Genomic DNA, 25,057 nt, shown 5'->3' with positions numbered 1-25,057 from the left:
GCTCGGGGCTCGGTTCGCGGGGTCGGTTGTTTGTGGGCTCAGTTTATGCTGTTAGTTCCCTCCCTGGCCGGGGCCGGAGTGTACGGATTTGCAGGAGGCAGCAGTTGCAGATGAGATTTTCGCATTTCTGCTTTTCCACCAAAGGAGCTGGAACAGATGGCAAAGGAGCAAGATAAAGAGTCGGATAAACAGGCCTTACTGCGGGAAGTGGAAAACCATAAGAAACAAATGCTCAGGTGGGTCGGGCAGCTGGTGCTGTTTACAGGTCAGCTGTAACCAGAAATAATCTGACTTCTGTACAGCGTCTTTCGGGTCCAGTTTTGCAAATCACGGGTGTTTTGCCCAGGGCCAGGAAGGACCAGGGATGGAAATGGTAGGACTTCCTTCTCCTTTCCTCTCTCCTGTCCTGACTCCCTAAGCATGGTCTGACCCCTGCAGCGGTTGAGCATGTGAGTAGGTGGCTTGAGAGTCTGTCATTTGACAGCTGGTGAAAGTCTGTTAGTTGACAGCTGGCACAGTTTTCTTCTCTTGCTCTGTAAACGATACACTTAGGAGAAATAATGACAGGACAGTGTATTGTTATTCTGTGGTGCAATATAAAGTGCACATGTGTATCTGAGGTGCCCAGTTACAGTGGTGATTGCTTTGTGGAAATTGTTTTCACTTGCGGGGCATTACCACCATGTTACAACGTTGTACTCTTGTGATTTCAGCAACCAGGCAGCTTGGAGAAAGGCAAACCTAGCCTGCAAAATTGCTATCGACAACTCTGAGAAAGATCAGCTACTGCAGGGAAGAGACTCCTTAAGACAAAGGTATTAGACCATCCCACGGTGCAATCTTGAGATTTAAACAGTGTGTGCTGTATTCACTAGTTTTAAATGGAAGCAACATCATGTTTTTAAGTTATTTAATTGTACCTGGAACGTAGTGTTTCTTTTATGAGTCCATTTACCTTTTGGGGAGATTTAAACTGTTAAGGATTGTGATAATTTCACGTTTTCTTGGCCTTGGCATGTCTAAGCAGAAAAGGGGTTAAGTTAGCTTTCATAATTTTTCTGTCTGTCTTTTACATTAATTCCAGTCATGTTTATAAACAAGTGATGGATTATTATGCAAGCTGTTTCCACGTGCAAAACTGGATGTCATTTCTGTATTGAAAAAGTTGGTGTATTCAGTATTACGAAGGGACAAATACGATACCCAGGCTAATGAAGGTGGTAGTTTGTGTCAGTGCTTCCATGTCAGCTCATAAATTTTTACAGTGATGGATATATAGGTGGTGAAATGTAGGCCCCTGTGAGATTCTGAGCCACTAGCAGTTGTTTTGGCTCATGAATTTAATATTTTGTGATTTTTTTTAATTGTTTAGTGAAGACAATCTGAATTTCTCGTTTGTCTTTTGTACGTTGGCAGAAATGTTTGGTGCAGAGCTCTGTTTTGTGCACGCTAGCACCAGCGTTTTCCCAGCAGCACCCAAAGATGTAATTTTATCCCCTTCTGCTTTACTTTTTTCCCCTTTATTTTTCAGGAAGACTACAAAGGAAAGCCTGGCAGAGAGTGCAAGTAACATCACGGAGAGTCTGATGGGGATTAGCAGGATGATGTCGCAGCAAGTGCAGCAGAGTGAGGAGACCGTGCAGACCCTAGGTACTGGTGTTCTGTGGGGGTTTGGGCATGGCTTGGATAATTGAAGCATGTTTGTTGTGTAGAGCTGTGTGTTTCATGATTATGGAAAGAGGGCAGAGAAAGGAGGGGCAGGTTGACAAGCTTTTGGTTTTGTTTCACGTAAAAGCAATTGTAAAAGGACTGTGAGTTCACACAATGCTGGGAGTGTTTTTGGTGTTACTCTGTGCTACTGTGCTGGTACATGTTTGGGAATAGAAGAGAAAATAAAAGCACGGGTACAAGTCCGTACTCAGAAGAAACCGAGTATGGCTGGAAGACTGTTTTCACCCAGTCTCCAGCTGGGATGACTAAGAGACAAGAAGATCAAGTGACTTGAACTCGAGGTCACTTGCTCTGTCAGCAGTGCATCAGGGACTGTGAAACCAAGATTTCACCCAGTTCTTTGGCTTAGACTCCCAAGACAATAAATCAAGTGACCTGTCAGAACTGGTGATTCATGAAGCATTTAGAAGTTGGATCTAGGCCTCTTACTAGCAGTGCTTTTGCACAGAAGAGAGCAGTTTAAAGATGAGGATAAATAGCACAACTTTTGCCCTCCTTGTTTTCTTCCCCCGTCTGAGGATGGCAGCTGGGCACAGTTTGTTCGTGCAAAAGTAGCATGTTTCTTCTCCTATTAAAAGGACAGTTTGGCAGATACTTTTTTCACCCCGTTTCTGACTGAACAGCGCTTGGAGTTCATCAAGGAAAACGCTAGCAAAGGTCATTTACAAAACCCAGCTGCAAATTCTGAATCAGTAGTTAGAATTTCCTTTTTTCCAAGCAAGTCCTTTCCTACTCTGCAGTGAGTACATGTGGCTGTGAAGCAGAGAAGCTCTGCTTTGTCATTAACAATGGGAAGCAAATCTTTTGGTTGTGCATGGATCAGAATGCCTCTTTAAGATGGGATGTAATGGTCTGCAAAATATTGCAGATGTATTTTTACTATGCTTGTTTTTGTGAGCCACACGACATGCTTGGGGTTTGATGTTTCTTTCATCAGTCAGTTCAGTATAGAGTGAGATACCGGCATTCACCGTCATACGGGGTGTGCGTTCTGCAGTATAAGAAAAAGAAGACTCCTGCGCTTTCGCTTTCATGTAGTAATTTGAAAGGAGAAAGGCTGAGGAGTTTGGGGCATTTGTTTGTTTTCTCACAGAGAAAGAGAACCTGAAAGGGACTGATGTTCTATCTTGCTGTTTTGGCTTATTCTTAAATTTTATCTTTAGTTGAGACCAATCAAGGTACTTTTTCTCTACTTAACTTTCTCTTTTTTAATAGGAAAAAAATATATTTGTCAAAAATAACTATTAAAAACTTTAAATTGTCTGAGCTGAATAATTAAGGATCTCTTACTGCTGCATGCTGCTTTTTCTCTTTCTGCAACCCCATCTGAATTACTCTGATTTACTGCTCTGGCTCAGAACAGTTTCAGTTGTGCAACTAATATGTTCAAATATTGACCTGTCCTGCTGCTGCTAGAACTCATGCAGATAGTGATGGTGATTTTTCTTTCGTAAACCAGTGGTTCTAGCACCATTCTTATTTCACTCTGCTTCTAACAAGCTCTCAGGTAGCACCAACTTTGTACTTGAAAAATGTGAACTAGATTTGATCTGGTACCCTAAAACTTAAATATTTGGGAACAGGACATAGGGTCTTCAAGCCATTCAGTACTGTTATTTTACTTTGCGTTTTTTCTTAGCACATTAAGACTATTGGGTTGTGAAAGCTTCTGCAAGAGCACAGTCTGCATTTGTCTTGCCCATAAGTCAGTCCTACCCAAGAAGGATCTCGCAGGCACTGTCTGTATTGCCAAATATCGCATGCTTATGTCCTTTGTCATGTATTTTTGAAGCGCAACCAGCTGATTTTTATTTTTTTCCCCCCTTAATTTCAGCCAATTCTTCACGAACCATCCTGGAAGCAAATGAAGAATTTAAGTCCATGTCTGGGACTATTCAATTGGGGCGAAAGCTGATAACAAAGTACAATCGCAGGGAACTGACGGACAAGCTGCTCATCTTCCTCGCCCTTGCTTTATTCCTGGCCACAGTGCTCTATATTTTGAAAAAAAGACTCTTTCCATTTTTATAGACTTCCAAAGCTAAACTGAGCTATTACAAAAGATCAGAAAGAGACGGCATAATAACAGCAGTCCTTTTAAAGAAAATAATACAGGGGTATTGCAGCAGCTGAATGATGGTTAGAGCAGGCCTGGCTTTATACTGTCCCCATGGAGCGTGTGACCCGCCTAAGAAGAGCTTAAATGAGCACGAGTTGGGAAGAAGCAGGTAGATGCCGGTGTGGAAAGAAGAAACACCAATTTGACTGTAGGTGTGGGGAACCAGACAAACACTTGAGGAGCTGGGCACTCAGAGGTGTCAGTCTTAACTTCAGCCTCTCTCTGTTTTGCCTTGAAATTCACTTTTGTCCTTGGCTTGGACTGGAACCTGCTTTGACATCTGTGCGTCAGGTGCTGAGAGAGAGGAAGGATGGAAGAGAGAAACTCACATGCATTCCGTTAATAAACTATTTATTGTATCCATGTAAACTGGGTTTTGTTTAAAAACAAAGTCTGAGGGATTGAAAGAGCCCGAATGACTTTGGGTGTAAAATTTCAGCTTAATTCTTAACGGCAGTGGTTGCTCATGGATTGTTTTTACTGGGAACACAGTGCACAAGCAGTCTGGCTCTGTTCTCTGGCCCTGGAAGGGCTCTGACCAAAGCAAAAACAGAGCCCCAGTTGTTAGTATTAATCTATGCAATATATTTGAGAATTATATTGCCAATCTGTTGAGATCAAATGCCTTTTTGCTCCTTTTCTTCATAAAATTCCACTTTATATTTGCAAAATACTTCCAAGTTGTACGTTTCAAAGTTTCTCTTGCTCGTATGGTTCATCTTTTCTCAGTTAGTGAACTCTTTCACAGTTATTACCTTCCCTATCTCTTATGCTTTAGAATTGGGAGTTGATTTGTGTCAATACCTTAAATACCAGCCTGCCACACTCCATGTTTTACCTTGTACCGAAAACTGCACTGTGGTCTTCTTAAAATTGATGTTGTCTTCTCCTCTCAAAATTGTTTTTGTTGCTTTTTCAGAGCTGACTGTTAAAGTTGACATTCTGTTTAGGCAATTCTCACAGAGTGGTTGAATACTGCCTTAATTGAGTATTTAGAAGTAAACTTTTTTAAAAGACAGTGCTACGTAAATGCTAAGAAATACAACGTAAAGCAAATTGCAGTGTATATGTGAAATTTGAGGCTAGGTTACCTTTGTATGTAATTCTCAATAGTACATTTAGAGAGAAGAGTTGAGCAATCACTTATCTTGTAATGGTAATGCTCATTTACTAGATCTTGCCAGTAGTCGCAATTTAACCTTTTGCTGGCAGCTGCTGCAAGCGTGGGTGAATTCAGACGTGGCAGGAGGTTGTAGCAGTCCGAACGGGGGTGCAGGGCAGTTGAAGTGGTGATTGCAGGGCTGTGTGCATGAACGAGGAAAGTTGGAATTTGTGATCGAGTTCAAAATCCAGGAATCTGCCTGAAAAGATGGTAGCAACAAGGGGGCTGGAAACCTCTGCACTGGGACGGGGACTCCCGCAGAGGGCACTACTGCCTGGGAGTCCAGAGCCTGTGCTCGCCCTGAAGTTCTGCAGTGTGCAGGGTGGGCAGAATGGATGTGGCTTCTTCCCGTATCTGTTACCTATTGCATTTCAGTGCAGCCTTCTTAATAGCCTTTCCCTGACTTACAGATTTACACCAAAATTGGAATAAATCAATGACGTACGTGGTCTGATTTTGAATAAGGAATTACTCAGCTTAAAAAAGATACATTGCACAAAGTGAATGCACATGTCCTTTTTAATAATAATAATAAAAGCCTTGCTTTCGAAGAAGCTGCCTGATGAGCAAGCTACTAACTGAGGAGAGAATCGGGTAGTCTGCAAGCTGGGGCCACGATGGACCGAGGTTAATGCAGCTCAGTGACACTGGCTGTTGTCTCTCACACACATCATCTCTAGCATCAGGCTCCTGCCCTCCCTGAGACCCCTCTTCCCTGTGCCCCTTGCACGGGGCTGCACAAGTGATGATAAAAAGGTGTCCACCTGTCTCACAGCCTTGGAAAATACAGCTTTAAATACAAATAATATTTAAGACGTGAAGATTATTTAGATTCTATTTCAAGTTAATTGCTGTGCAGCAGTTCCTACTTTCCAAATCAGCACCGTGTCATTTTATGCAACTTAAAATTCTCTTTGTATGGACTCTCCTAAGCCAGATGCAGCAGTGTGGCTTTATTTTTTTTTCAGCCAGCGTGAAAGCAGTCTCGTCTTTCTGAAACACAGTACCTGCAGGTGGTCAAACACTGGCTGCCTCAATATTTCCTCCCTCATGCAGATGCAATATAAAAATAGGTTGTTGCTAATCTCTGAGATACTGGGACGCTAAGCAGAGGGGAGAGCTCGGCTGTAAGCACTGATGCAGCGTGACTGCCTGCAGGAAGTTTCATTGGGTTTATCTCCATGACATGCTCCTGTCAGAGCACAGATCAACCTTAGAAAAAGCAGCTTTCTCACAGTGCTGAGAATCCCAGCAAAGCTAGTTTTAAAGGGGCTGTCTTTTCAGCTGGGAATTGTAATGTCAGCAGTTTGGGGGGGGAAATAAAAGGTCTGTGGCTGAATGTGTTGAGTTTGGCTCTGTTCTCATCTTGTTACTGAAATTTTAACTTTCAGACCTTGACCTGCTGCAGCACTCTTGAGGGCAAAAAATTATTTTTGAGGACCTTCCTTAGGACATTTGCTTTCTGCTGTGTCTGGATTTCATTAAAAAATCTAATCCTTTTGTAAACATATCTATCTGCTCTCTATAAACTGGCTGTCAATTTACAAACCTTACAGACAAGGGAAATAAATGAGAGAGGGGAAGAATAGAAATCCTCACTGGGACCCAGTGGGTCAATCTGCAGCACTTGGTGGATGAACCATTTCCTTCAATAGGCAGCCTGAAAGCGTCCAGGCTCCTGATGGGCCACAGACCTGAAAAGAAATCATCAGTGGAGGCAGCGAGATAAATGTTATTTCCTCTCTGGGGTAAGAAGGGTGATTTGGTGTAGCACCATCTCTAATGTGTGGCACTGACCACTACAAGTGATGTCACAGGAGATGCCCTGCCTTGGTGGTTGGGTCCTGGAGCAGAGGCAGAGCTGGTGGGTAGGTGCCTCAGGTCCCTCCTGGGCAGGGTGGGCTGCTTCAATCAGCCCATATAGCCCACGCCTGGGGGTGGCCGAGTGGGTGTGCTCAAAAACATCATCCCTCCAGGCTGCAGCATGCTGTCTGGCTTGCTCCTCGCCTGCAGACCTTGTTCCTGGCATGGAGGTAGGTCTCTCTATTTGATCTTTTATCTAAGTAAGTGGGAGCAGTACTTTGGAAGAGGAAGTGGTTGTGCTTGGCTTTTTTGTGTCTGATGCTTGCAGTGTTTATCCAAGGAGTGTGGAAAGTTGGGCTTGTGCAGCTCTTCTCTGTCTCCAGGAGGATTTATATTTGTGTCTTCTGCCTTTTGGGAAGCCTGCTAGTCTCTGTGGCCATCTCTGAATATGAAGGTGGGGTTTGAATCTTCATGGTGTGTCTCAAGATCTTGGTTTTGCTGCCTGCCTGAGGTTATGTTGTGAAGGGTAAAAACTGGCATCACAGCAGTTTTTTGAGGGGTAGTAGTGTTTTCTTGGGTGCTTTGCCCTGGCAAGTACAGCAGACACACCAGGGTGGTGAGAAAAGATTGGCCTCTGCACCCCTGTGCTCAGATGTGACTTGAGGGCCAAGGATTGGAGCCTTCCTGCGACAGGATGCTCCAGGACTGTGGAAGATGTTTGGGGAGCTTTAGAGGAAGAAAGAGGACTCTGGAGAAGTTCAGGACTGTGCTGAAGGGTTCATATGCAGGTGGAATCAAAGCAGGAGTGCCTCTGTTCCCCCTCTTCAAGCAACAGGTGTCACATGTGGTCACTGCAAGCTGATAGTGGGATTCACTCTCACCAAGCAGTTGCAGTGAAAATATTTTTCCTTCAAAGAATGACATTCCTTTAAAACAAAGATCAAGGAACTACTGTGAGCTTTAAAAGGGTCTGAAATCTTCTTACCATGGAGTGCAGGGGCTGAGACAGGCAGGTGGTAGCAATCAAGCAGCTGTAGGTTAATGAACTTTTGCTCATCAGCTGAGTGGCGGCTTCTGGTGTGTCCTCCCAGCAAAGCAGCGTAAAGCCATTTAAAGCACTATGGGTGTTGTGCTGTGCAGCTGGAGCTGCTTAGGGATGAGAATGGGGTGGTTCTGATACCTCAGCAGATTTGGATGTTTAGAGCTTGCTGGTTTGTGAGAGTCGGTGTCAGGCCCTGCCTGTGGAGCCCAACCTGCTGAAATGGGTTTGCTTTTCTGAACATCTGTGGAAAAGGGAAAAATGCCTAGAAGTTGACCCTCAGTATGTCAGGAGCCAGTTGGGTATTTAGCTGTGTTGCCAGCACATGTTTAATGGGTTGGAGGTGTAGATGTGATCCTGGCCTCCATTCCTGTGTGGTTGCAGTGGAAAACCTGTAGGCAAGAGCAGGTGCCTGCAGGTGTCCGTGTTGCCATAGCTGCAGTCACGGGCATCTCCCTGGTAGGTCTGTGAAGCACGCAGCATGAAGGTCACTTTCCAAGCGTTTAGACTGACATCTCTTTTCAAGGAAAGTCACTTTTTAGTCATCTCAGTAAAACGTAGACCCGAGGGAAAGAATTTGAAATGGTTTTGACATATGATGTAACTGTGCTGAAAATACTGATCTGACTTATTATTTTGTTATTGGTTCTAGTGTTAGCAAATACGGAAATTTTACAGGATAATTCTCTGGGGGAAAATAAATTAAGAGTGTAATTATTTTTTTTTTCCCCTTCCAAGAATTGAATGGAAATTAAGTCTGTATTGGAAGTTCTGCTTTTGAAATGCTTTCCACATAACTGGCTTTACCAAAATGGAAGGGTGAATTCATAGCTTGGAAGTTTCTAAAAATGTCTCTGCCAAATGTGCATGGCTGCTATCACATGCCAAGTGGTCCAGAGCAAGCCAGGCAAGTCAGGCTGGAATCTTTGGGGGCTGAGAATATCCAGGGGGCATGTGCATGCTTGTCTGCAAATATGTGGGGCTCTTTGGAAGCAAGGGGGGGTGTGTATGTGTGGAAATCAGCTTGCTACTCCTTCACCTCCCTATTTGTAATGATACAATTCCACCGAAAGAGAAATCTTAAGCAAATATTTTAGCAGGATATGGTATCTTTGTGATTGTATGTTGCTGCAAAAGTGCACCAGGCCCTTCACATAATTGGTGCCTGAGTGCTTGCTTTGTTTCTGTCCCTTAAAGGTGAGATAAGTGTTCTCCAAAGAGGCAGCAGGTGCTGTGTGCCACAACCAAACGCAGCCAGTGCTGCCGGAGAGAAGTGGTAGCTACAGCATGGGCCAGCTCTGATGTGGTATAAGTGCCAAGTATCCCCTAATGATTTTTTTGTTGTTGTTGTTCCCCAAATTGCTGAAAGATTGATGCAGTTCTTTCCCTGAGGATGGCTGGTGAGAACAGGAACTGTGCCTCAAAACTTAGCCCATTTACTAGGGTTGGAAGTTTTCTCTGCTGTTTTTCAGTTTCCCTGGTTATCTGTGTTTCTCAGAGTTGTGGACCAGTTCAGGTTGATGGGGACCTCTGGAGGTTATCTGGTCCAAATCTGTGCTCAAGCAGAGCCACCTAGAGCTGTTGGCCAGGACTACGTGCAGATGGCTTTTGAGTATCTCCGTGGATGGAGACTCCACAACCTCCCTGGAGAGACTACTCCAGTGTTCAGTCGCTTCACAGTAAAAACACATTTCCTGATTTTTCAGAGAGAACCTCCTCTTTCCTGGTCTGTTTCCATTGCCTCCGGTTCTATCACTCGGCACCACTGGAAAGAGCCTGGCTCTCTCTTCTCTGCAAGCCCCTTCAGGTATTTATATAGGTGGATAGGGCCCTTCTTTTGATAGAAGAAACCTTCTCTTCTTGGGGCTAAACAGCCCCAGCTCTCTCTGCTCCCATCCAGTCCTTATTTGTACGTTGAAGTATGGTGCTTTTACATTAGATAGAGATACAATTTCAACTTCAAAGAGGTGGGAAGCGCTTGTATTGATACTTTAAATTTAGTACAGCATTTGGTTCTCTCTTCTAATGCAGAAGTTGATGATATTGAATATTTCTTGATCATGTCCATCTTAACGTATGCTTGTTAGGGAATAATGAGCTTGTTAGGGAGTAATGAGATCAGTTGATGGAGACGTAATCTTTCCAGTATTTGATGACTGCAGGCTTTGTCACTTATCTATAAAGAAACAAGAATGTGAATTCAACCTAAAATAGTCACAGGTGGAGAAATCGGAGTTCTCATCTTTCTCTGCTATGTACTGCTTGCTCAAAGCTTAGTAGGGGGGGAAAAAATGTATGTCTTGGAATCAAATCTCAGATAACATAATTTAAGTTCATGTGGTGTGACTAGTTTAACCAGCTACTGTGGTATCTGGAGCAGTATCGTTATCTTTCCCTGTGAGCTCTGAATGTCCACACTCACATCAAATATTCATGAAATAAAGACTTCCCAAGCTGCTAGTCAAGCAGGGATGAGCCATTCTTGAAAACTGATGTTCTCCTGGTTGCAGGCTGGACTGGTGTCTTTGACTCATGGACTAATTGCAACCGGGAGTCACATGGCCAGTTATTACTCCATCTACTATCTCTACATCTGTCGCGTTATGCTGTTGGATCTTCAGCTGTATAAAATGCATCCAGGGGCTCTTCCATCATCCTGCCGCTATCTGAAGTTGCTTGTGGACTGCCTTAAGGCAGGTGTCTGCTGCCACAGCTGATTGTGGACTTGTTCAGGCTGAGCCTGTTACACTCAAACTAAACTTTATTATTATCTGCTTGCTTATATGAAATAGAACAAACAGGGTCTGAGCTGCTCTGTGCACAAGGCAAATGACAATCCCACTGAGATGAGTTTTTAGTTTTCCCACAGGAATGTGCTCGGGGTGTGCTGGTGCACTCTGACTGTGCCTTGGAGATTTGATCCAAGAGCATTACAGTCTGAGGAAGGGACTGGGGGTCTTTGTTGATTTAACTGGGTTTGGGGCCTGGCCCTTTGTGTGGTGTACACAGAGGTCTCTGTTAGAGAGAGACACAGCATGCGGCATTTCGTATGAAAGTCCTTTACTGTCTCTAATTGTTCACGCTTCTGCAAAGTCACTGGGAAATGTTACCTGACTGTGTCTGTGTGTATCCGTGTAAATGCACTTGGTTTAGGGCAGCAAAGCCAGCACTGATTTTCCAGGCTGAAGTCCCTCCCTTGCACTATGGGCTGGGGCTGCTGGTCCTGCCAGCATGAGCAGTATGTGGAATAAACTTCCAACTTCTGGCACCATGTGATCATGAGAAGTATCAAAATTTTACACAAGATATATAGTCTTCATGGTAGCAAACAAAGGTGTTAAATGTGAACCAAATTAAATGCTTCATAAAAACCCCTTAAGTTTCATTTGCCTTTGGTTTGGGGTTTGCTTTTAATGTCATGATTTTAAGCCTATTGTGTAAGTGGTGAGTGCCTAAATCATAACCATGGAGCATTTGCAATTGCCAGTTTCTCATTGCCTGGCTGCATCCTCACCCACTGGCTATTCCCACTTACTCCATGTGAGTGGGAAGGGCCAAGCCTGGCAGCTCTGGGCTGGCACGGTGCTGAGGAAAACAGCACGGTTCCAGCATGGGCCTTGGGGGCTACTGTAAAGCCAGAGCTGTGGTAATCATGCCTGTGTGTCTGCCTCAGAGTGATATCTTGGGTGATAAAATTCTGCATGAATCATGAAGCTCATGCAGCCAGTCATTAAAAACAAATTGGTAGGAGCTGCAAGAAGCAAACCTGGTGAAGGTCTCGCCCTGGGGTGCTCTGACATCTCACCATACCTTAGACCACCGCAGCCTTTCACTTCCACTTTGGCTTCCTTTTTATTTTTAACCTCGCAACGTGAGACTGATCAGATGTTATCGCTTCTGACCTTTGTCTCCTGCTGCAACATCAGAGCTGACTCGCGTATCCCACTTATCTCCCGCTTTTAGAGGCTGCCAGGCAGGGTCGCAGGCTGTGCCGGGGTGCTGCGCGGCGCTTCGCCCTGCCGCTGGTGTCGGTGGCTGCATGAAAGGAAAATGCCACTCGGCTGCTCTGAGCCTGGACGGGTGATAATGCTGCGTGCGTCCCTCTGCTCCTGCGATAAGCGCCCAAAGGGCAGGCAGGGAGAACGTCTCCTCGGGGATCAGCGCACACCAGGCCCTATAGATAGAACCACATATATATAGAACAACATGAAAGCTTTTGCTTTCTTCTTTTCAACAGCATGATGGCTAAGTATCACATCCAGGGACGCTTTTGGACCTGACCCCTCTGGGGGTCTAGTCTCGTTGTACCCACAAGTTCTTTGGTTTGCATCGCCCCGATGGGAAGGGAGATTTGAAATCACAACCTACCCGGGCTGCAAAGCCTTATTTCGTAGTCCTGATAAATGCACAAAGACTGGAGAGGAGTGGGCTGTTTTCCCTTTATCTTCAAAATGGACAGCGGGATGAAATTTTTCTGTTTGGGTTATTGGCTCTTCATAGGTGTCACCCAGCTACCAAACAGTTATTGCTGCTGCTGCTGATGGGAGATAATTCTGTCGGTGGCATCTAGGTGCTGACATTATGACTAGCTAGTCCAAAATGAAGATAAGATTTTTCTATATTAAGTCTATTGATCCAGTTGGCCTCCTGTCCTGTGTCTGATAATAGCAAATACTTTGTTTTTCCAAGAGATGCAAACCTTCCCCTGCTCTGTCTATATATTGTGTATGTATATATAAAAATGGTCTATCATATATGTATCAATGCTATATATATTGGATTAAACAATGAAAAAATCCTTTCTGAGCTGTGTTCTTAAAAGCATGCTGCTTTTGCTGCTTTTCATTCTGATATAGTTGCAAATGCTGCTAAGGATTGTAATGTTATTCCCGTTTGTTTAAATGTCAGAGAAGATATTTGAAAATAGCTGAAGCAAAAATGCAAGTGGCTTAATATCAGCAACTCCTGGCTTTCACTTGCTGGTTTATGGCAGTAATCTGTCTGCGTATTCAAAACCAAGCAGCCAGAAAAAGGAGAGGAAAAAGAGCTCACAATTATCTTTATCTTCAGATTTGTTTAAAATGGTTTTGTCCTTGCAACAGTATCTTTGGTAATTGCAGAATTTGACCCAAATTTAATTCCTCATCTTTCACAGACTTAATGGTAAATAACTTTGCAGAAAATAGGGTAGTATTCATGCTGAAAGATAGCAAGTGGGAATTTACATTCTCATTATTGCAGGTTAATTAATTTCTATAAAGATGTGGGTGGATGTTTACGTTCGCAGATTTCAACAAGAGCTTCTGGTCTTATCCCTGTGTCAAAAAGGCATTACGTTACATGTCTGCTAGAGGATTCCAGAAATTGGGAGAGAAACTGCCAGTTAGGAAAGCGTAACGCCGAGAACAGCAAGCAGTAAATACAGAATAATGCTCCTCTCCAAAAGAAAAAGCTTTCATGCTCAGTACTAAACTCTAAATGAAACTTTGCTTCTGCAAGAGAGGAGTAGCAGCAGAGCTCTTTTTGTGGATTAAAGCCAAAAGATATTAGCAGTCCTTTCTCCACTCACCCACAATGCCTAGAGCTCGGGCTTTACTGTTGTTGTAGTACTAACCACATGTGTGTTGTTAATTAACATATCTGAATCTTATTTCTGTGAGGTACCTCGTTCATGACCCCACAGGAGAAAGTTCCCCAGGGTGAGGAGAGTTGTGGGGTCCCTCACATGGTCAAGTCGTGGCTCGGAGGCACCGCAGCTTCTCTGGAAATGCATTCGTCAGCCCCAGACACTGCTGGTGACACGTGACATTTTCTTTGCCTGTGTACATTAGGGCATAAGATGTGATGTTTACATTCAAGATCAATTATTTTTAACTGAAGAATGATAGCCTTGCGTCTAAATTATCTTGGGGCTTAATTCACATCAGTTAAACCTTTTCAAAGGCTTATTAAAATTCCTTAAGTGTGTCCAACTTATCAGCAGTTGAGTGTCAATGGTATTATACAAATGTTGCTATTGGAAATAACTGTTAAGTATTGTTTGACTATATTCTTCTCATATATATATATTACACCTGTGACTATTAATACTACTTAGTACTTACATGACTCCTTTCATCTGGTGATCATAAGGCATTGCCCAAGGAAGCGAGTACTGTTCTTCCCTTTCTAAATATGGGAAAACTCTCGCATCTAGTGGCTGTGCTTCATCCTTGGGTTTAACATCTTCCACTGAATGTTGCCAGGCTTGGCTCGCAGTCTGCCCTGTTGGTTTTTAACAGGACTTCATTCACTTGTGCTGCTGGAGCACCTAAACCTTCCACCTGGGCAGGGCTGTCTTCTGTGCAGGCGAACACAGGGCAGCGGCAACGCCAGAAAATGTTATATCGATATATAGATCAATAGAGACTGCTAGATGTGAGGCAGGGAGGAAGTGATGCTGGGCTGTGGCAGCGGCTGCTGAACTGTTGTAGTGCAAAGGGAGGTTTGAGAGGAGTGAAGAAGGGATTTTGGGGGGGAGAGAAGGCTTTGTGGCTCGCTCTGATGAGTGTCCCCATGCTGGCAGGAAATCTGGGAAAATCCGATCACAGTCTGGCGTTAACATGTTGGTGTTGTGGGAGAGGATGAAAAGGGGAGGGGCAGTCTCTGAGTGTTCTTATGCATTTTTTTCCTTCTTTTGTTTCCCCCCTCTAATGTAAATATATAGCTCCTACCTGTCTCAGGCAGTGATGGAGGTTTAGATTTTATGTACATTTGTATTTACTTCACATTAAGGTTCTCTATAGAGAATGCATTTTGATGAGCTGATCATTTATTCCAGAAACCACTAGGTAGCACTGTGAAATAAAGTTCTGCTGAGCCCCACAGAGCTTTGCCCCTTCCCTACCCAGCTGGCCCCAGCAGAACAAAGACAATGGAAATTCCAGCGTGTTCGGGCTCAAATATGAGTAAAGGTAGTGAGGGCTGTTTGGAAGCTTGGTCTGCATGTGGGAGAAACCAGCCACGATACAAATGTCACTGTAAGTGCTCTTAGATGTTTTGGGCACGGCTGAGCAAAATACTCCAGCACGTACCTACCCGTGGAGTGTGAGCTGCCGACTTGTGCTGATGAGGCAGACCAGAGGCTCACACAGATGAAAGCTTTGGTTTGGAAGCACAAATACATGTTATGTTTTATTCTGCTTATAAGCGACTGCTAGCACCGAAACTCTGCAAGGCAGATGCTGTGAACGTTTCTAAAATTAATCTTTGTGCTTTGATGGTGGCAGCTGCATGTGATAGCCGAGGCATATTGTACTAAGATTTATTGCAGAGTATTCTCATAATAAGCATTTTGCTCTCATATTATTGGAATATAATTTTCTAATTTTAATAGAACTATGAATGGAGTCTAATATATTAATTTTCAGTTTGATAGCAAAAATTATTTTTGGTTAAACTGAGTTTCTTCTATCTTGATAGCTTTTATTAATTCTTATGCAATCCATTATATTTCTAATTTTCCTTGGAATGCACCACAAAGGAAAATGCATTGTCTTGATTTAATTTGTTAAGGATTTTCTTCCAAAGGAACAGGGTCAGGTAAAAATTGAGATTTGGTTATGAGCGTGATCTAGTTAGATCAGAGAAATACTTTGGATTATTCATCCCAAAACTACTCTAAAGATAAATTTGACAAGTCATCTATTTTAACTTTTGAGCTTTAACAAATTAGCTTACTGACTTTCTGCGTTTTGTTTAATCCAATTCCATATAGTCAACTGTATAACAGCCTCACTGTAGAGCAGCTTATGCACGTTTATATTTAAATACTCAGCAGCTAACTGTAATGTGTGTGACTGCAACAGCACCGTATCGCTGCTTTTTAAAATTAGACCTCTCTCTGGCTGCTGCAAGGAGAGGAGACATGATAAAGGGATTGAGCATCACGCTCTGCAATAGCTGCTGGGCTTAAACGCTCGAGTTACAGAAACCCCGAGCTGCCAGGGAAGTTCTGCGTGGTCCCTGGCTTCAGGGATCACGATGTGTACGCTGGTCATTGTCAAACGCCGTGGAGAACTTCAGCATCGGTTGGGGAAATGGAAATTAGGACAAGTAGATTCTTTTTCATCTGTTATGGCTGTACCTGATGTAATGGTTTTTTTCCTAGCTGCAAAATCAGGCAGACTGGATGGTTATCGTAGGTCCCTTCCAACTGAGCTGTTCTATCGTGAAAGAATTATGTTGACAAAAGTATCTTCAGAGTTGGGTATAATTCACAACCGTTAGAGAAGTGCATGGAAAATACTGACCCAAAAGGGCAAAGTGTTTGTACTGAAGGCTGTCTCTCGCCCATGCAAGCCAAAGACACCCCAATCTAAGCTGAAACAAATGTCCTTTTTTGTTCTGACAGGAGCCTGAATTGCTTGATGTTTTCACCTCTTTATAGGTTTGGCCACCCGGGCTTACAACAAAATAACATTGTGGCATCACCTGTTGCTCTAACGGTGTCTGTTAACACTTGCTGGGTGGTTGCTTTACCTTGTTTGGTTACTTCTGCAACATCTGCAAGCAAGTTATGTGGTATTTTCATCCCCCTCAGGATTTATGGTGACCTCTCAGGGACCTCAATCATTGGATCAATATGCTTCTGACACCTGTAGATCAACATAAACTTGACCCTTAGTCTTGACAGATCTATCAACACAATGCCTTTTATTTTCCTTTTTTCCTTCCTCACTCCTTTTTTCCTTCCTCCCACCTTTTTTCCACCATTCTCATTGCAGGAAGTGGAGAGTTTGGCCTGGATGGAGAAGGTGATGGTGGCCCCCATCCATCTCAAGGTCAAAAGTCAAAATAATAAAGGAAGTGCCTGCCTGTGGTACCTGGGTGGAGTGCTGGGGTAATGGGGAAGCAGCTTGTGGAAAGGTCCCCCCATGCTGTTGGGGTACAGCCAGGTTGCCAGCAGGACGAAGGTGCTGGCCCTGTGGATGATCCTGATGTCTGGGGGAAGATCTCTGGAAAATGCCGCGTTCGGTGAAAGCGTTGTTCCCCTCCTCAGGGACTCCTGATAAGACGAGATCTGCTGCTTTAAAAAGCTACTGGTTGCGCTCATCCTATCTTTAGCTCAGGTCATCAGAAAGCATTTTCTCTTTTGAAAAGTCAGTTCCTCTCTTCGCAAAAGCTTTCCCGCACTCACCCCCCGCCCCATCCGTTTTTCCATCTGAGCATTCCGAAGCAAAGAATTCTGCCCGTGTCTTTGCAGCCTGCCTGCCTTCAGCGGCGGTGGACGACCTTCACTCCTCACCTGAGCTCGCTGCCTCCATAATGCAACACATGAGGTTAAATGACCATCTCAAGATCCTGCATCAAATGAATGTCAGAGTTAAAATAGGGTCTTCCCAGTTCCAATATCTCACTAACTATGAATTTACTGAAAAAAGCAAAGCAACAGGCAGTGCATGCTGCGGCAATAATAAGCACAGGTAAAGAGTGCTCTGCAGAATAGTAATTACAGCAAGGATGCATTTTCACGGAGTGTTTGCTGGTTTTCGTTTGTTGGTTGTTTTTTTTTTCCCCTCACAAAATGTCAGTGACTCAAATTGCCAAGACATCAGTTCTGTTTTTAAGAAAAAATAAAAATACAGAATGAAGTGCTGTAGGCCACATTGTTTTTTCTCAACTGATTATGAACTTCCTCTAAATATTTTCGTTTTCCCTCAGAAGGCGGTTGGGATGCTGCTATCTTGGCTGATAAAACAGGAATGGTCTCAAAGGAGATTATTGATTTGAAAGCATCTGGTTAACGTGTGTTGAAGAGGGTGATGCTCTTCAAGTGGCACGCACCAAAATCTGCAAACTGTTTGTGACATTATATCACCTTAAAAAAAAAAAAGAAAAACCCAACCAATGATGGTGTAAGTGGGAACTAATTGCTTGAATGGCCTCTCCAGTCCCAGACACCTGTACCTCAGTCTAAACTTGACTCCTGTCATGCCTGACTCCCTGAGCTTGTCATGCCAACTCCTGGATGAAAAGACTGGATGAAAGTCACGATGTCTTGATTTCAGATGCAGTTGGGAACAGCTGCATGAAGAGAAGGAACCTGCCCAGAAAATGAAAGGAATGGCCATCTGGGAGGCAAGGGGAAGAGGAAAATATAGTCAGGAAATGTTTCCTTTTGCTCTGTGGTTAATCTGGGTCTCTGTCTTTCAGGATAAATCTTTGGAGGCCAAACGGGCTTTCCTAGAGAATAATCTTGAAACCAATTAATTTTGCACTTGTAGTAAGAGTGCACTTTACTACTGGGAGCAAATAAGTGTCTGTCTTGGACAGAATATCATCTCTAGTCTGTTTTGGTTATACACTGAGGTTTGAATGGATCCACCCCCAAAATATCTTTCTACACAAGACAAGTCGAGCTTAGCAGTATTGACTTTCAGAAGAGCATCCTATGTCACCAGAACTGAGACCATGGCTTCTCTGTGCTATAAAGGGCCTTGAACTCAAGTTTTGATCTGGATTACATGACATTTAGAAGCATGTTTGTATCCAGCCTTTGTATTGGGAGTCCTCTTTGCTCCATCTAAATGTTTCTCAAGGCCAAAAAGACAAACAAGATGGTCTAGCCTGGTATCTTCTATCGTATAGTCCGAAGTGTCTCTCTCCTTATGATTTCCTACCCCTTCTATGTCTGAGTAGATAAAATAACAGTATGGTACCTACCGTCCAATACAGCTGTTCTTGAAACAAACCTTGGGTAACTCTCGGCATGAGCAAAAAGTTAGCAAGTCAAATGTATTTGAGAAGAAACCTTCTGTATCGTGGTGCTGATGGGTGTATTCATTTGTGAAGTAGATGGAGTCAGGGTAAAACTGAAGCTCCAGCAGGGATCCAAAGCATACAACTGTCATCTTCTAGGGAAAACTAAGGGAAGCTCCAAGTGTGTAAAAGGAAAACTGTTTCCATTTCCTCAGTGATTTTTATGGGATTTAAAATAAGATTGTAATCTGAAATGAATTCTTTTATTCAGAAGTCTTCACTCCACCAGGACTCAGCTGTTGGTGCAGGAACTTTAATGTGAAACTTTGGGGTTTCACCTCTAACATTCCCTCATCTTCTAAGCAACTTGAGTTAAACCTCTGTTTCTGGATGTATCATTTCATCAATGTGTGAATAGCTTGTAGGGTGGTGCTTATCTAAGTAACACTTGTGCGCATGGTGCTTTGAAATGCTAATCTGAAAGAACTGAAGAAGTGTAGTTCGTTATTATGTTCTAATAGGATCTAAAAATGTACTCGGTCACCATATTGATCAGGTAGTGTGTCTGCCCTGCTGATCCCCCGGCACAGGGTGGGTTACTACCGCACAGGTTGATTTTTGACATGTGTAATCTGGACACGCACTGCCAAAAGCCATCCGTCATCTCCTGCTGTGACCTTGTACCACCTGTCTGTCCCGTGCAAGGCCAGCAATTAAAACGTAAGGTAATGAAGACAGCAAGACACGAAAGGGCTTTTCACTAGTTGATCAAAGGAGCAGAGCACGGTGTTTTCACAAGCAGAATATTGAGACCAATAGGTCTGGAAAATAGGTTAGGAAAGAAAGAAAAGAGGATATTTGGAAACTAACCTACAACTGTCCCTGTTGTTCCAATGTGCTATGTTAGGGGTGATTCTCTCATGCCCTTACGTTGCTTTTTGTGGGTTTTGAGTTTGTGCTTTTTTGTGGGGAAAAATATCAAGTATTTACTTTCCTCTTGTCACATGGAAAATAATCTTTATGTGTGTAACAATGAAATGCTATAGGTAATGTTACTGCTGAGGACTGAAAAGGGAGTTCCAATGCCTTATTGTATAAGAAATCATCTAGGCTTAAATTCTCAGGGTGAAATACTAGTGGGCTCTAAATGGACATCTAACCAGACAAGTGTAATCACCTCATACCTGGCTCTCAGAGGTGCTGATGACCAGCAGCTCTTGCTGATTTTGTTTATTTTATTTTTTTTTAATGCATCTGAAAGGAGAAATTAGCCCAATGTCCCAGACGGGCACAATGGCTGCCTGTGAGTGCTGGATGAGAGACAGCCAGAACATCTCTTTTTATAGCAGCAATTCTGTTTTCATGCCTTCAGAACTAGGGTTAAGTAAAGCAAATTTTTTTGGCGTTGCTTGAAAAGGGCTGTCTATGAAGATACCAGTGCTCTGAGCATAGCTGTACGTGTGGCACCTCTGTATGTTTAGCGGCTGTAGGATGGGGACTCTTGCAATACCCACTGATGTACAAGGTATGGATTGCTCTCTGTACATGTAACTGGAAAGAAAAACTCAGATGCAGCCTGTAACCCAGAACAAGTATAAAACTCCTCTAACCCTTGTAACCAGAAATAAATAGCAGAAGGATACTAGAGCCTCAGCATGGGAGGATGCCAGAAATGTAGCCGGGTGTTAGCATGTCCGTCTACTTCCCCTCTGAACCCTCGTACGCTGTCTGTGTTGGTATGAGAATCTTCAGTGGGATTAACCATGTCCGTAAAGTGAAGTGTGTGTAATTGCAGGATGGATCTGGACCTGTCTCTGTGGGTAGGCGGCAGAGAGGGAAGCGGCAGCTGACACAATGCATAAAGCAGTGCATGGAACCTCAAGTCAACCAAAGCTTCTGTTTTCCTTCTCTGAAATAGCGTAACTCATCTCCTTGATATCATTAGAACTCAGTTGCTGAAGCCAGCCAGTAGGACTTTGTTCTATTTTTCTGGTACTTATAAGAAACTTACTTGCTTGACTAAAATGGTTTTGAATATTTTTTGTGACCTGTTTTTTAACGGCTTCTCTTGATGACAGCCAGGCAGCACTGTGCACATGTCTGCATACTGCAGCGACTGCTCTGAAAGCAGCTTGTATTTTTCACAGACTGTGAGGAGTACAAAAAAAAAAAATAATCCTGACCAGGAAGGTGGGATTTGGGGGCAATTTTGAGGAGCTTGAAAGCTTAAGCTGGAGGACAATGTGATCTATTTGGGAAATGTCTGCTGTGCTAAAATAAACTATGGTATATTCTTGCAACAGCAAAGTGCACCAAATCCAATTCCCGGTACATGGAACACCTAGAAAATGTTTCTGAGTAGAGTTTTTTAACTGTGGAAATTAATAATTTGTTCAACAACCAGATCTGTGGATTCTAGGACTAAAACTCTAAAATGTCTTTCTAAATTATGTTTTGTTATGTTTCTTACTAGTAGTTAGAGCAGTTCACAGAATTTGAAATACTTGACAGACTTGCTTTTCTTTTCCTCTTTGAGCCTGTTAAATCCTGATCTTTCCCTCTGTTACAGTAGTGTCATTCACATTTGTTTTTCCTTCAGCTCACCCATCTCTACAAATAGTAGGTTAGCTCCAGGATGTCTCCCCAAGACCAATTAATTTTATCCGACACTAAGAAATAAAATTACTTTGGCCAGTAAGAACCTAACTTTGCGAGTTAGTTTCTCTTTTGGACAGCTTATTTTTCCAGCACATCAGACTAAGCAAGTATCGAGTGATCTCTGCAAATCGTATTAGTGAACCCCTGCACTTGCGTGGCCCCTGCCTGTGGTTGTGTAGGAGCGAGGGGCTGCCTGTGCTGACCCAAATCCAAACGTCATGCCTCTCTCTAGTGAAGCTGGGAAAAGAGCCCTTGTCTCCTGACTTAGAGGTCTGTGCTTTAGCTGCTTGGCCATGCTTCTTTGCTGACACTAAATAAAATGTTATTTTAAGCAGGGATGACTGAACAGACTTGTTATATAGTCTCAGTGGAGTCAGTGCATCAATTGCTCAGCACACAAAGCTGGTTTAAAAATGCCCTGTTTGTTTTTCTGAATTTTCATCTCTCCCTGAGCTTCTGTCAACTTTTCTTCTTGCTCAATTTCTGGGAAGAAGTTTACTTTCTGTTTTATACTGCCTCTTAGCATATCCATCTAGATTCCATTTATAGGGCTTGTGTGTGATTTGTAGTTCCAGTAACTCCTTTATGAAAATACAGAGAAACTCACCCATTTTTACTCATCTCAGCCAGCCCACTGGCTCTAGTAGCCCTTCTAGTCTGGGGTAAGCCTGTGCAGTAGTATGATAGAAGTGATAAAGATGCTTTAAAACTGGTCATTTAGTTAAGGCACAGCAGTACAACCTTCACTGTAGCTAGAAGCAGCATCAATAATCTACTTCAGCTGGTGCTTTTGCTGTGTGTTTTCTGAGGTAGCAAAATAATAATCTGTCTTTAGAGAGCAAACGAGGATGGGGAAAAACAACTGAATTGCCCTTGGTGTGGAAGTGAATTAGAGGTTAGGAAAGGCCTGTTGTGGCTGGTGGAGTGCTCCGAGGGTGCTCTTGTTGCTAAATGGGGCTTGCGTACTGAATGATGCCCTGGTGTGGCAGGGTTTAAAATGACTGCAGGAGACAGGTAGTGACTTCCAAGTAACTTACTCTCTGTCACTTTGCTAAACTTTGATTGATTAACTTTCACAAATGTATTGCCAGTGCTTGATCTTCTGTTAGGAGAAATCTCCACTTCCCTCTCTTTCTGCATCAAAAGGCAGTATTAGGTTGGTGTTGTAGTCAGTAACCACCCAAGAATGAAAAATCAGACTCCGGCTTGAAAGTCTGTCCCTGTCTCACTTTGGAGACAATGTGGAGTAGCATTTTAAAAGGTGTTGATTCTTCTTAATCATTTCCATTAACAAGAAGTCTCTTGCTGCTGATATTGATCTAAACCGTTGTCAGTGAGATGAATTAGGAGCAGGAGGTCTGCGGAGAGAGGGTTGTTGATCTGTTGTTTTCCTGCTGGGCTTCTAGGGGACCTTGAAACATCGAGCTAATTCCTGCCAGGATCATATCTCCTCGGTTTCTGACTCCAGAGAACAACTTTCTATGTGAAAACTCCTTGAATTTAAGGAATAAAATCTTGGCCACAGATACATGTTAGGAACTACGAGGATGTTGTTTGGGAAAAAACCAATTACTTCAGTTCCTACAAAAGTGCTAAAGGATTGGGATTTTGTATCAGTCCCTTACAGCTGACAGTTCCTGTACAAATTGTGTGAATTCCAAATAGTTTGCGTAAACCTATATGCAGTTTATTTCAAGAGAACAAGTGGTGCTGAGCTGCAGTTGCTGCGTTGTTACCTTCAGGTGGAGCTGGGGCACTGAAATCTTTATAAAAAGCTGGTCTAATCCAGAGAAAAGACTGTGAATTACAGAACTTAGAGTTTAAAAAAAATAATAATAAAAACCACAAAAAAACTGAGAAAAGGATAGTAAGATCAAATCTAAGTGCAAATCTTATTAAAACCTTTCCTATACTCCTTAGCATGCCCCCAAACCCTGAGAGGATCTCTGACCGGGGAGGCCCCAATATCCTGCACTTTCCTCTGGAATAACGTTTTGTAAGCACGGGCTTTTCATATTGCTCAATAGATGTGAAACACTTCAGGCTCAGGCAGAGAAAACATGTCAAGCTTGCATTCAGTTTTTTGAAGCCTTTGAGGGCTAGACTCGGGAGAGCACATTGCGGTGCTGTGGGATGTGCCGATGGCCCCAGTGCCTTTGGAAGTCCTGGGGAGACCTTTTGCCGCTGCATGACCCTGTTGGCTGCACCGGCTTGCGAGGCTGTTCCATGGAGCTGCATCTGGAGCCGAGGCAAACCTGGAAGAGCAGGACTAGTAGCAATGGGGTGTCTGTGCATGTGAAGACAGTGAGCCCCCTTGGCCAAAATCAGCATGCTGGGGATTAATTCCCACTGTGTATCTCTCGCACTTCCCCCTAATGCAGCTAATGGAAAGTCTTTAACCATGCCTCGCTCTGCGGCTGCTGGTGCCTCTGCCGGAGGCGAACCGTTTTTTGCGGCTGCTGGTGCCTCTGCGGGAGCAGAGCTGTTTGGCCTCAGCCAGCTGTGGCTGTGTCCTCTGCCTGCATTGTTTTCTGAAGCGGCTGCTGTTCCAAGCCCCTCTGTTATCCTGCCACGCATCTGGTTGTGATGCAATTCTCGCAGGATTGGGGAAGCGTGGGGAGGAGGGGAGCATACGAGCAGCAGTGTGGGCAGGGGTTGTAGTACATCTGTCCCTATTGAGAATGAGCCCAGTGCAGATCTGGAGATGGAACCCAACGGTGGTTCCCAGAACAGCCTCTGTAGAGCAGCAGCAGGCTAAACCCCACTGGACAGACAGATTTCCTGATAGCTGTAGCTCTGAAATATTAGAGGAGGAAAGATAAACATATTTGAAGAAATCAAGGGATCTGAGGAAAGGAAAAGATGTTCAGAGTATGTGGAGAGGGGTGCTGTGTTGATGTGTGGAGATGCTTTTTCCTGTCACTTTTCCTGGAGTCTCAGTGCAGTCTATCTTGGTAGACCACTTAATAAAGGGCCCTACTCCGGGCCAGCTTCTGAAAGCAGTGATTCAAGTTTTAGCTAATCGTAATGCTTTCCCTCGTGTTAACCCTTTGAGCTGTGATTCTGGCCAAGCTCTGCAGTGGCAGGATCCAACTGCCTGTGACACCAGCATTGCAGAATGGGATGGCAGCACTGTGCCCGTTTCACAGATCAGGCAAACTCCTCTGTGGCACCCAACAGTGGCAGAGTTTAAACCTAGCTTTCTCTTGGTCCTCCCACCGTGCTCTTTGCCTAGGGCTCTTGGGAGGTTAGACATCCTTGGCCCTCTTTAGAACAGAGTATTTTCTGCCTAGCCTGCTGCCTCTCTACTATCTGCTGAAGTCTGTGTCCTTCCAATGCAGACCCTGTGTGGGAAGATGGCAAAAGTAATCATGCAGCCAGTGATACCAGGACTGGAGAGATTTCAAATGAGGAGAAGTAGCCCTTGCTTCTTTCCAGGCTCCACAACTCTGAGGTTGGCCCCAGCTCCTATGCCTTTTGGGGACAGGCAGCGCTGTGTCCCTGCTTCAGGCTGTAAGTCTCTGCTCCCCTTCATTATAACAGACCCAATGTACCCTCAAGGCAGACTTTCCTTGTGAGGGGAGCTGGCAGAAGACCACCCTTTGCCCAGCCCTGAGCCCTAAACAGGTGTCTGTGCTCCACGCTGCTTTAGGGGCTTAGCGAGCAGCGCTCAGGGCTCCTCTTCCATTTGGGAAAACAGGAAAAATGTCAGAGCTCCTTATCTGTGGAATCCTACCTCGGGGTGTGTGTGAGGTTGGTCCCTTTGGGAAGGAGGGATGGAGGTTGCCCGCAGCTTCCCTTCACC

General features: G+C 43.9%; 1 protein-coding gene across 1 annotated transcript; it reads left to right on the top strand.

Moving 5' to 3' along the window:
- Window positions 1-144: 144 nt before the first annotated feature.
- Window positions 145-3,948, top strand: BNIP1 (BCL2/adenovirus E1B 19kDa interacting protein 1; the record flags this gene model as incomplete). The annotated part of the gene is made up of 4 exons (XM_009868530.1): window positions 145-236; window positions 714-815; window positions 1,532-1,650; window positions 3,566-3,948. Coding segments are annotated over 4 exons (510 nt in total), but the record flags the coding sequence as incomplete, so codon positions are not given.
- Window positions 3,949-25,057: the final 21,109 nt, after the last annotated feature.

This window comes from Apaloderma vittatum, unplaced genomic scaffold, assembly GCF_000703405.1.
Source record: "Apaloderma vittatum isolate BGI_N311 unplaced genomic scaffold, ASM70340v1 scaffold36174, whole genome shotgun sequence".
NCBI classification, from domain to species: domain Eukaryota; kingdom Metazoa; phylum Chordata; class Aves; order Trogoniformes; family Trogonidae; genus Apaloderma; species Apaloderma vittatum.
The sequence above is the reverse complement of the archived record's forward strand: the minus strand, read 5'-3'. Positions and strand labels throughout refer to the sequence as shown.